The sequence below is a fragment of the Brachyhypopomus gauderio genome, chromosome 19 (genome assembly GCF_052324685.1).
Source record: "Brachyhypopomus gauderio isolate BG-103 chromosome 19, BGAUD_0.2, whole genome shotgun sequence".
Taxonomy (NCBI): domain Eukaryota; kingdom Metazoa; phylum Chordata; class Actinopteri; order Gymnotiformes; family Hypopomidae; genus Brachyhypopomus; species Brachyhypopomus gauderio.
In genome coordinates, this window is record NC_135229.1 from 5591981 (window position 1) to 5611935 (window position 19955).

The 19955-nt window shown below is 51.7% G+C and overlaps 1 protein-coding gene across 25 annotated transcripts in view; it reads right to left on the reverse strand.

Moving 5' to 3' along the window:
• The window catches only part of dlg1b (discs large MAGUK scaffold protein 1b), a 65623-nt gene that overhangs the window by 21518 nt on the left and 24150 nt on the right, over positions 1-19955 (reverse strand). For 9 of the 25 annotated variants that reach the window (XM_076981508.1, XM_076981506.1, XM_076981515.1 and 6 more), the window contains 4 exons: positions 14891-15055; positions 12322-12420; positions 2779-2877; positions 2298-2351 (listed from right to left, as the gene is read on the reverse strand). In XM_076981508.1, the coding sequence (XP_076837623.1) occupies positions 2298-2351; positions 2779-2877; positions 12322-12420; positions 14891-15055 (417 nt within the window). Of the gene's footprint in view, positions 1-2297; positions 2352-2778; positions 2878-7618; positions 8813-10474; positions 10629-12321; positions 12421-14890; positions 15056-19955 lie in introns of those variants that run through there. The other 16 variants (XM_076981512.1, XM_076981517.1, XM_076981516.1 and 13 more) reach the window with 8 other exon arrangements.

A 19955-nucleotide genomic window follows, 5' to 3' on the forward strand; every position in this document is an offset into this window, starting at 1 on the left:
ACTCATGCTGTCTGCTGCAATATTCACAAGACACGATGTACAAAAAAGCAAAACGAGCTCAAACCATGATGGGATTTTTCTCTGCGGCCCACTGGGTCATCGTTTTGATGGAGCTAACTGGGGGTTTCCTGAGGTCACAGTCATCAAACTGAAGCCATCAGCGCCATATTAGACCAGAAACTGGAATCAAATCCATATCAAGGCCAACGGCCCCCCAGACTGAATAACGACAGGCGCTATAACTCACTGTGCTGTTTTGTTTGTTTTTTGTTTGTTCTTGAAGAGTGGCGGCTGGCACGGTGCCATCTCGACCTCTCACCTACGACCTGCTAATCTACGTGATGGCTGAGGGCTGGGAGACGGGTGGCAGATGCCAGAAGACACAGATGATACACCGTCTCTACACTGATGTCCAGCCACTGCCTAATGGAAGGCGATATGTGCTAATTATTAACAGCTAATTTTTGTAAATTTATGGAAATGTTTTCAGATGGACGGCATAATCGTTTTGCAGTACAAATACCAAAGCATGGCCTCCATTTCAAAGAAAATAAATAAAAGGTTCGTAATAAAGTATTTTGTCAATCACTCTCTGTCTCTCTCACTCACACACACACACACACACATATACGCACACCGCAGAATGCAAACTGCACCTCAGATTTTAGAGATTATACTCAATGTTCAGGGGATGTTCTCCAAAGACATTGTTCTCCCTTTTTTGACAAGTCACAACACACGCGCGCACACACTCACTCACACACAGCAATTTTCAGTTCTTCCGTTTTCAGTTCAACTTGGTGTGTGTGTGGCGTGCGTCACGACTGAGCCGCTGGTGAGATCAGGAACACTGATCACGGGACAACAGACCCGTTACTGTGACCCCCGACAAGACTGCACGCCCATCTGAGCTCCACACACACACACACACACACACACACACACACACACACCACTCCCTGGACAGCCCACCTCATCCAGGTTTCTCTCCCAGCTGTCAATCAGAACAAGCGGCGCCTCAAGCCAAAAGAGCCTTAACAGCAGTGCAAGTCACACAGAACCGAACATCCCGCCCCGAACCGTGTGCCTTCTGCCTTGCTGTCTTCCAGTTTTTCCCTGAACCCGTGTACTCTGAGGTACGTACCAGATAGTGTAAGAACTCCATTGCGTTGCGAACGGCTGTACCAGCCACCGGCTCCGCACAAACACCGGAAATCAAACTCTCCTGCTGACTCGCGTAACGGCGTTTAAATATTTACACCACTTGGTTATTGAAGGATCTACGTGGAGCGCAGCCATTAGAGAGTGACGCCTGCCCTCCCCAGGCACACAGGGAGCACGTCCAGCCTCCAGCACCAGGGAGACTGTGCGCGGAGCGGGTCATCTCTATAGCGTCTTCGCTCGACTTTTCACTGCTGCAGGACTGTGCTACTGCCGTGCGGGACTGGCGGGCGGGACCTGATCTTTATCCCTCAGGATCTTTCTGCTTTGTAGCTATGGGTATTGGTTCATAAGAGTCAAGGTATTTATGCACCACGTCAGAGAAATGTGGATGAAATTACCTCCTCACACAAAATGGCAGAAGTGACCGAACGTTTGGGCCTTGAGCACTGCCTGGAGAGCATGACCAGGTTCCACTCGATTTCAGCACCACGGACAGCACCGCGCTGCACACGCTTTCAGCAGAACCCGAAGGCCGTAAAAATCATCTCGACTTCATCAGCCTCATTAGTGCTCAGTTTCTTAAACGCACGCGCTCACGTCTTTCCTCTACGCCACGATTTCCGCGTGGAGATCAATTACAGGGACCCCAATTACGAGACACAAAAAGGATGTGGGTCCCCCGGGGGTTCCATATGGTGCTCAGAGGCTCCTCCCAGAGGGACGACTAAGCGCCGGAGCAGGCCACGCCCACTCAGTATGCTCCCGCCCCCCAGGGGGACTACAAGAGGGAGCGGAAAGAGGCTGGCTGGCCACGTGAGATCATGTGAAAAGAACAAAACATCTTCAAAAGTGAAAGCACACTGCCACACAGTGTCCTGAACCCCATTTAGACGCTAAGCACCGGTGTTGGCATTATTTGACGGGGCCTAGACAGGTCACGGATTGTGGAGAGCCATTCTACTTTCGAGTAAGGTTAACTGCTATAGGGCATCCGTGGGGTGTATCCACCGGCCTGCACCGCACTTCCACAAATAACATGCCGATAAGGAAATGCACAACTTTATATTTCCTAACCGGGCAGGCGAGACATTGTAGAAAAAAATATATAAATATAAAAAAAGAGAGTGACTTACATATGGGGCTGTTTCCAAGTTCTCTGTGTTCACAACGACAGGGGGAGGATTTGCCTGCAAGAGAAAGCAGGCGATTTAGATGCAGCCCCGTCAGAGGGTCCCGCGACCCGCGACACCAGCAGAGGAGCAGCCGCGTGTTGGGGCCCAGGCGGCCGCGCGGGCCGCACATACGTACGTGGCACTTCACGCTACAGAATATGCAGTACTGGAGCATGAATGCACGCCGGCACTCCTGGGAGAAAGATCAGTGATGATCTCTCTCTCTCTTTATCTCTCTAGGCCTGTCAAAATGGCACGGGAAGGGCAGGAACCAACAGAAAATGATCAACGGAAAGATGGAGAGATGCAGGGAAATGAGAGATAGGGAGGGAGAGAAGGGGAAGAGTGAGAGGGAATGAGAGGAAGTGAGAGTGGGAGGGTGGGAGGGAGGGAAGAGTGGAAGAGACAGAAAAGGAGGGGAAAAAATGAAAAAATAAAAGACCTGTGACGTCGGTGAAGGGATGACGGCGGTCTCCACTGGGACGGGCGAGATTGGGATCACGGGGATTATGGGGGCGGAGGGCGGGGCGGCATCTGTCTGCTGAACAATAGCAGGGGTCAGAGGTCAGGTCACATGCATACACAACAGCAATACACAGGGAGGGCCCAAACGGCGAGAGGTGGGTGTGTGTGTGTGTGCGCGCGGGGGTCGTGAGCCTGTGTGTGTGTGTGTGTGTGTGTGTGTGTGTGTGTGTGTGTGTGTGTGTGTGTGTGTGTGTGTGTGTGCGCGCGCGGGGGTCGTGAGCCTGTGTGTGTGTGCAGGTGGTCCGTCTCAGTGGGTGTGGAGCTGTGGGTGTGTGTGAAGTGGGCCGTGTGGTTTTAGGGGAGCACGCTGTGTCGATAGGTCGAGCGGTGAAGAGAGAACTGAAGAGGTCAGCAGGTGAGCGCCACTCCGCACCAGCTGCTGACCACGTCGCACCCAAATACCACGAAAGTGCACTAATCCCTAGAAAGTGAAGCCAAGAGTGCTATTATTGGAAAGAGTGAGATTAGACTACATATATGTATGAACATCGGAGTCCGCAGAACCTGCGTGCTCACGCGCGCACACACACACGCACACACACACACACACACACATACATCATGGAAGCACGCTTCACAAGGCAGATGTCCACAGCTTAGCTCTGCCATATCCCCAGAGGCAGCCCTAAGCTGCCCCCCCCACCACACACACACACACGTAGCACATTTCCAACCTCCTTCCTCCAAAACTGAAGAAAGCACCACCGTCCCCATATTTATGTTTAATCCCATAAACAGTAAAATGGTCGTCTTGCACTCTGAATCCATTATCAAACAGCACATGCAACCACGAGTTTCATCTATGCACTGTTCTAGCCGAATCCTCTCACAGGGGTAGAGTGTTTTACTGAATTATTGTAAATATGTTAAATTATGCTGTAGATGAACCTGTATCTTTAGAAGCAAGAAAATCAGACGGATGAGCACAGAACAGGAACTCCAGTCCTTTACAGTCTGAAATCAATTAAGACCAAACTATGAACTGTAAGTTTTGAAAAGAGCATTTCCTCTTTACTTATTACTAAACAGGTATTGGAGTCAGACACCCCCCCCCCTCTCTCTCTCTCTCTCTCTCCACCACACACCCACAAACACCCTTAAACACACCAAGCTCACACTGCTGGGTTTGGTTCAGTGTTCTAACCCTTTATTCCACTGTACACTCTACAAACACCAGTCTCAATCTAAATATGTCATGACACAGTTAGCTCAGTTTCCACGGTTGTTTGATCGATTACTCAACAACACTAGGACAACTCAAAACACAATAGCCTCTTTTCCACTCTGGGGCCAAACTGTTACTAAGGACATGTCAGGCCATTCCATATCATTCCGACCCATTCCGTACTATTCTGCACCATTCCGACCCATTCCGCACTGCAGAGATTGGCAGTGGTTTATTTTTCTGAGTCTACTGCTGGAAATCTGGATGTGAGAAATATTTGGCACTCATTGCTGTTAAACCACTCCTGCACTGCAAGCGTCTGAGAGGGATCACTGGGAATTGTGACGGGTTTAAGCGCTTTGTACCTTCGCTAAACAGCATAGCATGTACTTCAAGCGCCGAACACCGGCCATTAGAGAGAAAGCTACAAGAGGTTCACCTCTTCGTAGGACCAATCGGAGAGCCCCTACGTCATTAAGCCGTCCCACTTGAACGGTACTGCCTTCCCGAGCACAACCGCGTAAACATTCTGTGGCGGACCACGTGTGCGTGGAGATTCGATTGGAACGGTGACCGCACGATCTCACCACCCTTCATGGAAGAGAGGCTAATGACGCAGGTTTCCTATTCTGTAGCATCGTATATGCAAGCCTGCATGTATTATGAACACACACGTACACACACACACCCTTTGTAATGGTCAATACAGAACAATGCTGAGGGCCAATTAGAAGCTGAGAAAGAGCAGTGGGGAGAGGAGCAGATATCTCCTGCTGGTCCGTCACAAGGCTCCGTAAAACCAGTGAAACCAGTGCGCATCGACTGCATCAAGCAGAGACCTACTTTACCATTCCATAGCAGACACTGAAGTCCTCTGACCATATGTAGGCCAAAACCCAACACGAGGGGAAAGAGAAATCATCACGGTGCTGTTCAGATCGTGTCTGCTGACAGCGTTAAGTGTATAGGACACACCAGCATGTTAGTAGCTACTGCTGTACGTACCGAAAGTACAAAAGTAGAGCACAGGAAGAGAGAGCCAGCCAGGAGTCGTTGCCCAAGACAACACACACTCTTTGCTCTGATGTACCAGGTAAAAAGCAACGGCCAGAACTGCTGAAATCCAAAGACGGGTTTTTGCTTCAGAACTTCAAACAACCAGCAGCAATTCGGTCTCTCTTACCGATCCACATTTAAGGAAGGAAGGTCTTCAGCAACCCAACCCTTGAGGAGAGCCGCAAAGAAGAACTGACACGACTTAAAAACTCGTCTTTCTTTAGCCACCTCTGTCTGTCCATCACGTACCTTGGCCCAGGGCAGCCCGGCCCTGGCCGGGAGTCTCTCTCTCGGGAGAGCCGCTGTGATCGGGGTCTTGGTGGGCCTCTGCTTCATGCCGTTCTGCAGGTAGAGGGACTTGTCCCGGGTGTTGGTGACCCGGGCGGACAGGGTGCAGGAGCTGGGGTCAACCAGCGGTGCCATGGGGCGCGGCTGGTGCACGAGGACGGACGCTGGCGTTGGGCAACAGTGCCTGTTGGGCAGCCCTCTCCTGGTGCCATGGGAGCTATGAGAGGTGTAGCCCAGAACTTGGTCGTACGTGGACATGCTTGGCGCGGTGGTGTCGGTGGATCCTTCACGAGCGCGTTCTAACCGTCGCGCTTTCTGGCCGTCTCACCCCCCTTTGCGCTGATTCTGGTTCTGCTGCGCACGCCGGCCCGGGGGCGGAGGGGCTCCCTCCCGGTATGAATAATCCATGCCGAGCTCGTAGCACATGCAGCCCGCCCCGCTGCAACCGTGCCAGGGAGCACACGCGTGTCTGACGGGCTCCCCCCAACACACGTGTGCTCAGGCACAGACGGCATCATACTGTGTATAGTGTGTCATTAAGGCGGGGTGGGGGGGTGCAGCTTTTTAAAGCCAGCACGGCTGTTAGGAGAGATCTTCACTGCACAAACACTCTTCCTAAGATCACTCCAGCATTTCTTTGATGCCTTGTGCAAAATAAAAGTCTTTTAGCGCTGCGTTTATGAGGAATTTTGGTTCACACTCGACAGATGGCTCCTCGCCGCGTCTGGACGCACAGGGACTTTACATTTGTTAAATTATGAACAGAGGGATGAATAATACAGGAGGAGCTGGGATAGTGTTGACATGACGACTCGAGCTACTGGGTTGGACCATAAGTGGATCTGGATACGAGTCGGAGAAGAACAGGGTCAGCTGATGGAAAAGAACCATTTTGAAGCTGGTGTACTCAAACATTTGTACATGACTTCCAGATTAGATACTGCATACATCAATTGTGATATAGAAGAGCATATTAAATTATAAATGTCAGATTAATTGTGCTTAATAGATGAGGAAGTTCATATCAACCGATCCATATTTGTTGTGTTGATGTACTGCAACAATATGATGAAGTTCGAACAGTTAAAATGGCAGGGTATAAAGCCGCATATTCTAAGATTTGTTTTCGAAATAGGATCAGCAGAACGGCACATTGTTTAATGTGATTTTAGAGCCACCTACTGGTCACACAGGGAATAACGCAAAAACTCTTATGTTAAATGTTAATATGCACTGCATAAAATTGTGATGAGCAATGCATATATAACCATAATCCATTAATATTCATTAGTAAGGCAAGAAAATATTTTGTAACGTAAACACATCACTCATGCCCTTACTATCAGTCTGCATAAGGAAGTATTTTATTTCATCTCATTTTCTGACATGAATGAACACACACACTCACACACACACACACACACACACACACACACACACACACACACACACACACACAATATCACTATACAGATGTTCTTTTCTTGATAGAACAAGTTTTTACTTGCTGACCTACATCTGACCAGAGCTTATTTGCACCTTAAAGTCACTCCATTTCAAAGGGAGGTGCGCATTAAGTAATGGATATTGCCACAGCCAGACGACACCGTTACATTACTAGACATTAACTTATGATGTTGCTGACGAGGTAAAAGCTCAGATGAAAAAGAATGCTGAAAGGAAAATGAATCACACGACGCATGTGTTTCAACCATCACCAGCCTCCGTGGTGTCACCATAGCAACTACTGGACCAGTACATCAACAGTGGCATCAACCTGTGAAAACTCCCGCAGCACAACTGTTTGAATTCTAGCCAATGAAATGGGAGCATGCAAATTTATAGCCATTATCCTAATGTGAGGACAACAGGTTTTGTTTAATGTTGATGAGGCAGCGAATAACCAACACATTGTGGCTCTCTGTAGTTCTGTGTTCAGTATACTGGATGCTAAAAACTGATTGGATGGACTTTTGTAAGCCAAAGGATTCTGTGTTTAATACATTCGATTCAAATATTGGATTAAAAAAAAACACAAGTTCCAAGAGTAGAGAAAAGTTCAACATTGACCTCAATAAGCCCAAGTGCAATTCAAACCAAATTATCGTAATGAAGAGTCCACAAGCAACAGGACAGGAAGATGGAACCGATTCTTCTTCAACACAGATGACACGGAGTGTCTGGATTTACAGGTCACTACACACACACACACACACACACACACACACACACGGGCGCGCGCCCTTACCTGACTGGCTCGGACAGCGACGCAGTCTGTAAAGGCGTTGAGGCGGGCGAGGAGGGCGAGCACTCGGCGCCAGGGGGACCGGCCGGGTTCTGCGGGCTCCTCGGACGAGCTGCGCATGGACCAGTGCCGGAGGCGGGGTCCCACGGGGCCTCCGTGGGTCGAGCTGGTGCTGCCGCCTCTGCTCCCCCGCGAGTACAAGGTGTTGCCTCCAAATATGTAGTTCATGGCCGCCGCGCAGACGATCCGCTTCGGACCGTACCGCCGTCCGGGGGGGACGGAACCGCCTACTCGGCCCCGGGGACTGAAGCGCGGCGAGCTCCTAAACGACTTCCTTAATTACGCCGGAGACTTCCTGTGTGGGACAGTATCTGGCGGTCTCATCTGTGCTGCGTCCTCGTGATCCCAGAGCCCCTCGGACGCTCCCCGGAGACGGCCGAGGCGCCGAGCCGCACCCAACGGCGTAGACGCAACGGAGAGAGTGAATTCCGAGTCGAAGACGAAGTGCAAATATCTAAGCGAGGCTGTGTGCTCAGTCAGCCACCGGCAGTGTTCCATGAAGAGTTGGCGACGGCACACTCACAGACAGAAATCAATCGCCGGACACGTCGCGAGCTGGCACTCAATCTTTCCACGGTTGCTATAGTAATACAGTCGTGCGCCCCGAAGATCATCAGTCAAACCGAAATGCGAAGGCCAGCAATTGAATTACTGCAGACTGCTCAATTCTTCGCTCGTTTAGAGTTCGAGTCTTTTTGTTAGCAAACGGTGACTATGGAATCATACCAAACAGGCTCAAACCTGTTTCGATCTTAAATCCTCCATCGCTGCCATGGAACCGACCACGCAGGCCGAGCAAAGAATCCAGCTACCGTTAGCGCGAGGATCAAAACGGCATCGTTTCACGTCCGAGCCATCTAAAACCCTCAAAAACGGTTCGAAGCCGTCAGCCGGCCTCGGCCAAGGTGGTGGACGCTCGGATTGGTACACACGCCGTGGTTCATCTCCTCTTCTGCCGCGCCGAAGGGACCATTCCAGCTAGAACGTTCCGGCGATGTGCCACAGGTGTCGGATGAGTCGGGTAATTTTGTCGCCAGGCTCCGGTTCCCCTCCTGCGGGAGCGAAAGCCATGGCAACCGCTTGCACATCTAAGAGAGCCAGCAGGACTTCCCGCACAAGCCCCGGTCTCCCGGCCCGCGCCAGACGCCTCGGTAAACACCCCCCCCCCCCCCCCCCCCACACACACACACACACACACACACACAGCCTCATATGCTGACATGTTCATTAGTGTGGGGGAGGCACGGCAACAGCCACACTCACACCGTCACGCCGTCGGGCGAGCAGAAATGATTCGTCATCGCGACGCAGATTTGTGATTTACGGCGGAGATTTCAGCGTACGCTCCTGCGGCTGGTGGAAGACAATCCCTCAACGAACAGACCTCTTCCAGAGATTGTGAGGGGAAAGTGTTGAGACATTAATAAAACATTCCAAATTACCCCTGATCACACTGTGTGTGTATATGTGTGCCCAGTGAGGACCCTGCATTACTCATTTAAAAGAGTTTTCTTTTTTCCGCAAGAGTGAAACCGTCCCGGCTGTCATCTAATTGACAGTTAGACCAACCTGAACGGCACGGCGGGAAAGGCAGATATCAACAAATTAAAAGAACAGTCTGACCCCGTGGGGGGAAAAAAGGAAATATTAGGCTGGAATATTTATTTTCAACCCATGGACACACCAACGATGGCCTGCAAATCAGACCAGCCGATGTCGGGGTCAGGCCCTGCGACCGGCGGTCATGCCCTGAACGCGTGGTGTCGGGACACACAGATGTCGTCTGGGAAATGCTTGCTCAAGAGTCAGCTGTGCGATCAAAACAGGGGCAGCCCGTGTGGGGATCTGTTATTGGTTACGTCCTCGTATTCCCTGCAGTGCTGTCCATCGTTTACACCCCCCCCCCCCCCCCCCCCCCCACACACACACACACACATACACACACACACACACACACACACACACACACACACACACACACACACACACACACAGAGGGGCCAACATCAATCTTGAGAAAGAAGGAATTTTTCCAGCGTAAAGAAAGAACAGGATGTCAGGAGGCCCTAAAGACGTAGTAGTGGCACTACTGCGCTGTTGTGGTGAGCTGATCACAACAGAAGGTGAAACGCACACGACACACGAGACCACGACGACGGACAGCAGAGGTCACGCACACAGCCTCTTCCTCCAGATATCGCACGCAGAGCGTTCACCGGAGCTTATTAAGCCCGGATCGCCTCATCAGTGACACGCCGTTCGTGCCTGTGTGTGTGTGCCTGTGTGTGTGTGTGTGTGTAGAAGAGACAGCGCACACTGCTGCATGACAGGAGCACGCAGGTTGCCAGGCAGCAGGATGAGGAGGTGTGGGATTCCACGTCCTCCCATTAGAGTGCACAGCCATACTGGCCATCACAGACAACCACCGCAATAAAACTCATGCTCGTCCGTCCGTGTCCCCCCCCCCCCAGAGACCACGACCCCCCCAGCGTTCCCATCATTCCCAACAATGCCGTGCCACATCAAATCGACTCGGCGTTCGCCCCGACCGATTTCTGCAAAAGCCGCGGCTCGCGTTAATAAATCGGAGCTCTGCGCGGAGTGCGCAACAGATCAACACGGTGAAGCGTGACGTGTCTGTCGGTGTCCGTGCGGAGGGCAACCCCGCTCCGCGTGGGGGGGAGACAGGGTGGTTGGGGGGGGGGGGGGGGTTAGTAGCGCCGGGGGTGCCGTCACAACATCGACCTCCTCGTGCGCGTTTGTTCGCCGCCGACGGACGCCGTAACGCTCCGAACTCACCAGCAGGTGCAGGTGGAGCCTCTTGGTCCTCCGCAGGGTCCCCATGATGCGGCGCCCCACCTTCTTGGCGTACCACACGGAGTTGAGCATCGTGGGTCGGGCGTGCGGGGGCGGACGGGCGAGGGAGAGGGGGGGCGAGGGGGGAGGGTCACGCTCCGGTGGGGCTAAACGGCCCGACCTGTTCGCCTCCGACTCTCCCTACGCAGGCATCTCAGAGGCAGCCTCTGCACGACCAGCACACGGGCGACGGATACATGCCTGGCAGGTTACGGCGACCTCCGATGAGTGGCGGAGAAGGGTGTGTGTGAGAGAGAGAGAGAGAGAGAGAGAGAGAGAGAGAGAGAGAGAGACGGTGGTGATCTGACGCACACCGCTGCTGCAGGGAAGGAGAGAGAGAACGAGCGTGCGAGTGAGCAAGAAAGTGAGACGGAGAGAAATCGAGAGACCTAGAGACAGCGAGAGGCAGACTGAGGGAGACGAAGAGGTTTTCACCGTCTCCGCATCACTAAAATGCTGCTTTACTCCCCCTCCTCTCTCTCTCCCTCTCTCCCTCTCCCCCCTACTCTCCCTCTCTAACTCGGTGAGCTGTGTCTGACGCGACTCACTGGCACGGGGGTCCAATCAGCGGTGGGCGGCGGTGGTGGGATGCGCGCTCAGCCCGGAGTTGCCAGCTGCAGGTTCCTCCCGCCGTATGAGTCAGCACCACACCGCCGGGCCGAGCACGAGTGCCTGGCTCACCCGCCCCGCACCCTGATCGCCTCTCCTGACGGAGCGATTTCAGTCCACTTCAGGGCTGCTGTGCGCTCTCTCTCTCTCTCTCTCAACCCACCTCCCCCTTTCCCTCCCTCTCTCTCCCCGGCTGCAGTATCCGTGCGTCTTGCTCTTGTTTACAGTCCGATCTCCTCTTTCCTTCCTCAGATCCGGACGGGGCTTGTGCAGCGCAGCGTCGTCCGTCCGGACGCCCGCCGGGTTCCCTCCTCTCCTGTTGGACCTGGGCAGCTCCGGCCGGGGAATTCGGGTCACTTTGCGTCCGCACGAGCACGGGGGTCCGGCCGATCGAGGCAGCAGAAACGGAGATGTAGCGCTACCGACGTCATTCCCGGGACACGAGTGGCGGCTCGAGGCTAATCGACGGCACGACGGAATGACACCGCCGCGGGACACGGCCTTCGCCGCGACGGTGTGAGCACCACCTCTTTACACCACCTCTCTCCACCAGCACAACTGAACCATGAACGTCCAGCAGGAAACAGCACACAAATAAGAAATCATTCCCACTAGAACCTTAACTAGTGTACAGATACCAGTGATCCAGTCACACGTCCAGCTGAACCGACCCTAGTTTAATGCAGGAGAGAAATTCACACAGTAAAAAGGTTACAGGGATCTTAGCTCTACGATGATTCAGCGCTCCAAACACACCCAGCCGTGCACTTAAAGAGGCAAATGTGCTTCTGGACATGCCTCATGACCCAAAGCAATTCGATATGCCATAAGCAACAATCAGAGGGCAGAAGCTCGAAGAGATCCAGGCGGCCCCCAACGACGGGTGCGGGTGGCGTCGTAAACACACAAACTACAGCGACTACAGCGAGCGGCTCTACGTGAGACGACGGTGAGGTCATGCATGAGGGGAACTGCGCCATCTAGCACAGACGCCCCGCCCCAACCCTCCGCCCGCCTTCCACGCAGCCCGCACACACGTAGCGGGACGACGACGGGACACGACGGGACACGGCGCTCAATTGCTGCACACAGAGATGGCTGCAGCCAGTTCCCCAGCTTGTAAAAAAAAAAAGGGGGGGGGGGGGGGGGGGCAGGGGGGGGTCGGGGAGGGGGGCAGTTACCTGGACCGTCATGCGGCTGTGAGGGCACATGGGGGTGGGGGAGGCATCCTCGCTCCCCACCGTGGGCGGCCCTTCAAAGATGCATTCCAACGAGTCAACCTACAGGGGGAGGGGGGCACGCGGTTCAGCTTACAGAACACTCGCACGCACACGTGCACACAGAACTGGCAGACTTTAAGAAGAGCCCCACGTCCAGCCTAGACAGGCAGACGGAGAGACACAGATACTGGGAGACCGTGGAAAGAGAGGACGCTGAGGCGTGTGCAGCTTCGGTTCGATTAAAACGAACCCTGGCGTGAGCTTTCTGTTGGTTCGGTTTGTTGCTGCCTTTCGGGCCCTGGTGCCCGTAAGCGGGCCAAGACCCATCGGGCCGGTCGGCCTCGGACCAGGACACGAACTCTGGTGCGGAATGAGAGCTGCAAGCAGTATGGACCAAAGGCATGGACGTGAGACGCGACCCCGAATGCCACGTGAGAGAACAGCGTGAGAAGCAGCAAACGTGGTGGAACGAGGAGGTAAAGTGCTCAGTAACATTTGGTTCGATGAGCATATCTGTAGTGTACTGGGAGAAGAATAAAAATAATTAAAAAAATTAAACCACTTCCTGCAATTCCTGACAGTTTGCCTCTGCTGTTTAGTTTTCAACTGGTAAAAATACCAACACACACACACACACACACACACACACACACACACACACACAGCACTAGTATTGCTGTAGTTCGGTTGGTATCATCATAGTTATTGTCACAAAACATCACGAAAGCTGTTCAATCAGGATGTGATGTGATCTTATAATCTTTATGATCTTTTATCTCAATGGTAAAAATATATCGGTGCAGAATAAACTTTAAGCAAATCAATAGAGAAAAATCACTCGTTCCAGCAAGATGCATGTTAGTCACTAAATCTATGGACATCAGCCATAACTTGAACAATCCACAAGGTGGAGCTAAAGTCCCACTCGTGGCTTTCACCGTGCGGCATGGAGACACTTCCCTGATCTCCAACACTACAGACAGTTTCCTCAAGAAGTTTCTCCCCCCCGCCAACACTATTTGTCTTGTGCCAAACAATGTTGGCGGGTGATTAATCACCACGAACGATAACGCCTTGTTTATACTGTGCGGCTAGGTGAATATACTCCACAAGTCACAATAGCACCTGTGGCATTTAATCAAACCGAGGAAGGAGAGTCCGTTAGAGGGGAAGGTGTTTCCTGCTCATTAGACTCTGGACCCTCTGATAAAACCACTCACCAAGTCCACGAGACACTCGGGGACCCGACGGAAGGCCGCGGCGTAGGAAGGGTCCGCGAGAACGGACCGCCGTGCAAGGGGGGGGGCGGGCGGATTTGTGGAGCCCTGCTGTGTGTGAGCTCATGGCAAGGGCGTGGCCGAGGAGGCGGGTGTCTGGGAGGGTAGAGGGGGGGTGGGGGTGGGTAGAGGGAGGAGCTCGTTGGGAAGGAGGGGTCTAGAGTTTAAACGAGATAGCTGAGGGTTATGGGAGGTGGCAGGCGTGAATCAAGTGTGTGTGTGTTAAGCGTGTGTGTGTGTGTGTGTGTTGCAAGTACAAGACTGAGCAAGTGCGCAGGGGGTGGGGGTCATAAATCTGAGAGCAGCGCGAAGCACTAGAGCGCGAAAGCCATGGAAGGAGTGAAGGAGTGCTCGTAAATGCATGTGACACACACACACACACACACACACACACACACACACACACACACACACACACCTTCAGACAACCAGACAATCACTCTTTCAGTTAGCATATTGGAGAGCGACTGTAGTTCACCTTGAGTAAAACGCCTGGGCAGCTTCACACAAACACTCCAAGAAGCCACAATAATTAAATAAACTAAATAAAAATAGATTCTGATCATGGGTGGGGAACGGTAGAGGCTCTGGGTAAAATCTCACCGCCTTTCATCACAGAGAAACCGTCACACTACACCAAACACCCACTGTTTAGCATTTAGCCTCCGCCCACCCTGGCCAAAACGTTAAGGAAGCCAATCAAACGCAAGAGCGCGACGGCTTCGAGCCTCTACGGCACATGCACGGCCAGCAGGACCACAGCCCCGACGCAGCGCCTACGCCTACCGTGCCGCCATTTTAATGAACCGCTGCGAGCTCGGCCGGCGGAGCGTCTCTAAATCCAGGCGGCGCTCGGCTCCGTGAAACGCCCTGCACTCGTACGCCAGAGCCAAGAGAGGCCCTCTGGGTGGTCAGCCGCGCCTCTCTAATAAAGCTCCGACCCCCCAGAGGGGGAAGCGTGGCCTGTGTGTTGTGCTGGGGGGGTCTAAACCCCCTGCAGGGCGAGTATCCTCCCCGTGCCAAACAGCTCTCTGCTTGGCCTGCGTGGCCCGCTGTCTTGGCCGTTAATCGTCCCGTTTGGCACAAACTGTGTGTATGTGTGTGTGTGTGTGTGTGTGTGTGTGTGTCAATTATACAAACTGGCGACATTTGGATGATGAGATGTATGAGATGTCCTGCAGGTGACTGGAGGGTAGGCACGGAACCGTCCATGCCTGGACTGGTGGGAGAAGCTCTGGTCAGCCAGGTCTTACCTTCATCGGCGAGATATGCGCGTGGGCCACGTAGCCGTGGACGTTCTCGATCTGCGAGATGTTCTTCTCGGCCACCTGGACCAGCTCCGGGTCCGGCGTGTCGTCGGTGAGCTGAGGAGAGCTCTGTTCCTGGGGGGACGTGTCCTCTTCATGGTGTCTGTACTTCTGGAGGTGGAGCACAATGAGGACAGGCTCATTAGAAAAGGGCCTTAATTAGGGTGGAGGGAGGGATGGGGGGATGATTGAGGACTGCAGACAATAGGAGAGAAGCCCAGATCTCCAAAAGGGAACCTTTCATTCCAAAACAACAGGTTCAAGAATAAAGGGACCGTTTTGGAATATGAGTTAATGGCCTCAAATGGAGATTTGAGCATCTGTTAGTAAGAGTAATAATATGGCAACCTGCTTTATTTGAAATGCTGAAAATGGCATCCTTTTATAATAATAAAATAAGTAAATAAAAAAAAACCACAGATGGATGTATGGTTGTAATAACAGGTCGTATTTGGACAGGAAAAACTTTTGGGGCAACCACTGTATGCAGTTACAATCAACATGCAGGAAGAAGAACCTTGTATGGTGACTAAATGTATGGTAATGTCTGACTAGGAGATGTATGGTGATTAAATGTATGGTAATGTCTGACTAGGAGATGTATGGTGATTAAATGTATGGTAATGTCTGACTAGGAGATGTATGGTGATTAAATGTATGGTAATGTCTGACTAGGAGATGCCTCCTCATGTGTAGATCAGAAGGAAACGTTGGGAAGCTCATTTTAAAACTGCGCTATGGTTTCCCATCCAAGCTGGCGACAGCAAATTATGCACAGTGAATTATGCAGGTAAGTACATACACAGCAAATATTCATGAGCTCCTTATACTGAAATTTGCATATTCATTTGTCAGTGACTAACAGGCACCGTTTAGCGCTTGTGAAGAGATCCGTTTGGTATCATTTGGCTTGAAGAGATGATAAACTCCTTTATGAGCACCAGAAAGGAGCAAAGGTACCACAGAAGATTTCAGACACCTGTTGCTGATCCTATATTCACTGGCACGGTGTTTCATTAATCATTTTGCGTCGAGTATATGTCAAACCCAAAAAATTTGCTTAGAGATCTCCACGATAGGATTTTACAATGGCAAAATTTAAGTCGATTGATGAAAGAAATAAAGGAATAAAGAAAGGGAGAGAGGGATTAACGAAGCAGGGTACGGCTCGCTCTGCCGATACATCACGCCCTCACACCTGCGTACTCGTTAAGACGGTAATCCGGACGGCGCCGCGGCCAGTCCGGACGATTTCGTTCGCTGTGCGGAGATGAGGGCCGGCTGGCAGTTGATGTTGGCGGCGAACGTAAGTTGTTGAGCGGTGGTGGTGAACGTAACACTCGTGACGGAGTGTTTTTTTTCAATAGCCCTGAAATAAATGCTACGATTTTGTTTTGGTCCGTATCCAGTTAATCAGGAATGAGATTGGGGCCGGACAGGACTGCGTTCGGGTCCGGATCCGGACCGCAGTCCGCCAGTTGAGTACCCCTGATCTAGAAGATTAAGTCACGATAGTAGTAAACACCAGAAATGAGATATTCACCAGGCCCAGAGCGATTCGTCACTTGTCCGACCTGCAAAGGCTGAATTTCGCAAAACAAAGCAATACGTGCATGGATTCGTTCGAGCCGTGAAGACCAAGGTGAACAGCCACTGAGGCGGTGCAGGTCTGGGCAGAGTAGGCATGGAAACACTCCAGCTCCATGGCGATGACACGGTGCGGAACTTTCTGGAATTCTGTCGCCAAACATCATACATCCAAACTATTACCAGAACTAGGACAATTATTATCACTAACAATTATTAAAACATTCGCATTCCCACATAATGTGAACCATTTTATTATATTTTACTCAGGACTACCAGGTGAGGCAGAGCCTTCTGATTATTCTGAGACCTAATGACCAAATATGCTTCTTCTCTCTGGAGAGCTGTGACATGGTCACATGATACAAGCAACCCTCCCCCAGCAATTAAGTGGTATATTCCTACACGGTAAAGGTGCATCTATCTGAGAAGCCCTTCCTGCGCGGTTGGGGTGGGGGGGCAGTTTCTATGGCAACAGGGTTTTCAGCTTACTGACAAGTTTCCTCTATAGGTAGGCCTGTGATGAACGCGGCCGGGTTTTGAAACGAGACGACGGGCTCTTGGTTGTAGCCCCCCAGTCCTTGGATTATTACTGCGTACGTCCCCGATCCATGATGAAACCTTTGGTTATCCCTTACGCACGTATAAGAGTCTTCACAGGAAGACGCATCATGATAATTCCCCTGCATCGCTCATGAGCCCGTTAAGCAAATTCAACCTGCTACCAACAGGTCTCAAGTTTCAAATTGTAATTTTATTTCTCTGTCTCTCTCTGCATCTGTGTGCGCGTGAGTGTGCGTGTGTGTGTGCGCGCGGCGGGTGGGCGGAAGCGCATCACGGAGCAGGCCAGCTCGGAGTCTCCCCCTGATGAAGAACACTGAAGAGGAGGATCTCCCGGCAACCGCAGCCACTCGGCATTGAGTCACCGCCTGCTGTGCGTTAGGTAAGCCGTTCGTTCTCCGCGTAACACACCTGATACTGCAGCACCTGGACTGACCTTCTTGTACATATGCAATTAAAAAAAAAAAAAAAAAAAAAAACTCTGCTCTAGAAACATTTTGTTAAGTAGTTTAATTACAAAGGGCACAGGTGAATAATGCATATCATTCCTCTACATAACCCCTGGGTGGGTTTAAAACTAAATGTTTCATGAAGTCACAGTACCGGTTAGTAGTGAAGGTAAATAATCCCCTATTAACAGAGATAAAAACACAAACTGTAGAATGGCAGAAAGAGATTAAAAGAATGAAACTCCACCTGCTCCTTCACTATTAAGAGTTGGAAATGATTCAATAAACAGACTCAGCCCACATTCCAAAGGACTCAAAGGAAAGCAAACAGAAAGGACTCGACTGGACGGAAACAGGCGGGAGAAACACAGCAGGGCCAAACACGTCCTAGCTGAAGCGCACGAGGTACTCCGACAGCTGCAGACGCCCGTAGGTCTGGCCCATCGAGATGTCCTGATACGCACAGGTAGTCTGAAGTTCTTGGTTGGTTTCATGGCAGACAGCATTTAACATTTATGAGTTCACAGTCATACGAGTGGCCAAAGTTATCACTCGAGAGCCGTCCTGCGATTACGCTGACAACCGATGAAACGGAACACAGATCGATGAGTTGGGATTGAAGGAATGACAACATATGGATATTCTGTTTATTGATCTTCCAATCGTGCAGCACAATCTGTATAATGTGGCAGGTGAAGTGTGGTATCGGTTATAATTTGCACCAAAGGTACTGGCACTGGTATTGGATTGGTGACGTACAGTTTTGAAGCTTAATGTTTTGCCGTAACTTTTGGAACTGCTTTTCAGGATTCAGCGGCCACTGTTGACCTTTCTACCCTAGTTCGAGACATCTGCACGCGTTGCACTTTCATCCGACAGGACGTGAACGAGTTCAAGCTGCTTCTGCCAAAGTCGGGACATTCCCGACGTCTTCCCTCCCAGATCTGCCCCGGGGAGTTTTCAAATACCACGAGCTGCCTCTCGGAACTGCATGCGACGGAGGTCACCACAGGCCACGGTTCCTTCGTATTCAAGCACGCCGGTAGCCAGAGAATGTTCTGGCACGTGCTCGGGATTGAGAGAATTCCCGGCCGTGCTGGATCCAAACCGCACTGGTCGCTCCGCGAGAACAGGGAGTGTCGCGGGGGAGAGATGAAGGTGGGGGGGGGCGACGGCGGGGGGCTGCGGAGGCAGGTGGAGGAGATGGCACCGTCGTGGTGATTCGTGGGGCCCTTCCGATCTACCTCCGCTGCGCCGCTGACAGGCCTGAAACGTCTCGCCGCTGCCCAAACGATGCATCATCTCGGCCACCGGAGAGCGGGAGGGGGCGACCGTCGCCACGGCTGATGCCGCGGCCGCCTTCGAGTTCGGCTAAAAATAGAGCCGCAACGTCCCGGGAGAAAGGACGATCGACGAAGACGTCGGTATTTACCGCAGGAGCAGCCTGGCGAGCTGCACGGGAACCGTCGTACATCACTGTCGCGCGGACGCTTGGCCCTCCGCTTAATCAGAAAAGCACCCCAAGTTCTTTCACAGATTCGTCTCGGCTCGTGACAGACGCGGAGCGCTCGCTGTCGTCAGCGGGCTTCTATGACGGGGAAATAATAGTGCGGATCTGTCCCAGTACCGCAGAAGATCTGAAGTGACACCCCTCCCCCACCTTTCAAGTGAGCTTCATGGATTTTTAAAGAATCAAGAAAAAAAAAAGTGTTTAAAAGGTTCAGCAAAATATGCAACAAACTGTTTTAAGTTCAGTTTCTAAAAATACTCATTTTTCACACTTTGAAATGGTCTTATTTCAACAGTTCTGTCCGTCTGCCGATTCTCGACAGCAGTGCATAAACATCACGAGCAACAAGAACCTGTAGGCTGTGAGATTGTAGATGGAGAATACAGATCAGGGTTGGGTGATGACTAGAGACATCGCGATGGACAGAGACAGAGGGGCAGGGCGTAGTGATACTGTAGTGATGCATTTGTCAATGTAATTCAAGTTATTACATTAATAACTATTTATTAATTGAGCCTTTACTTTGAAAAACCATTTCTTTTCTTCTCTTGGTAAAAAAAATCTGATCTGACATTATTGTAATGGAGGACATCAAAGTGGTCAGCAGAGGGGGGGGGGGTGCATTTATCTTTGTGTCTACCAGGTCTGTCTTTGAGTGAAATAAGCAAGTATTCAGAGGCTATATTGTGGTGTCCATTACACACCCAGCACCCACACTCTAGACCAGGGGTGCCCACAGTTTTCAGCTTGCGAGCTACTTATAAGATGACCAGGTCAGAAAGATCTACCGGGGTGGCGGCGAACGTAATTTGTCGAGCGGGGGGGGGGTGGCGAACGTAATTTGTTGAGCGGGGGGGGGGGTGGCGAACGTAATTTGTTGAGTGGATTGCAGATTGGCTACCGT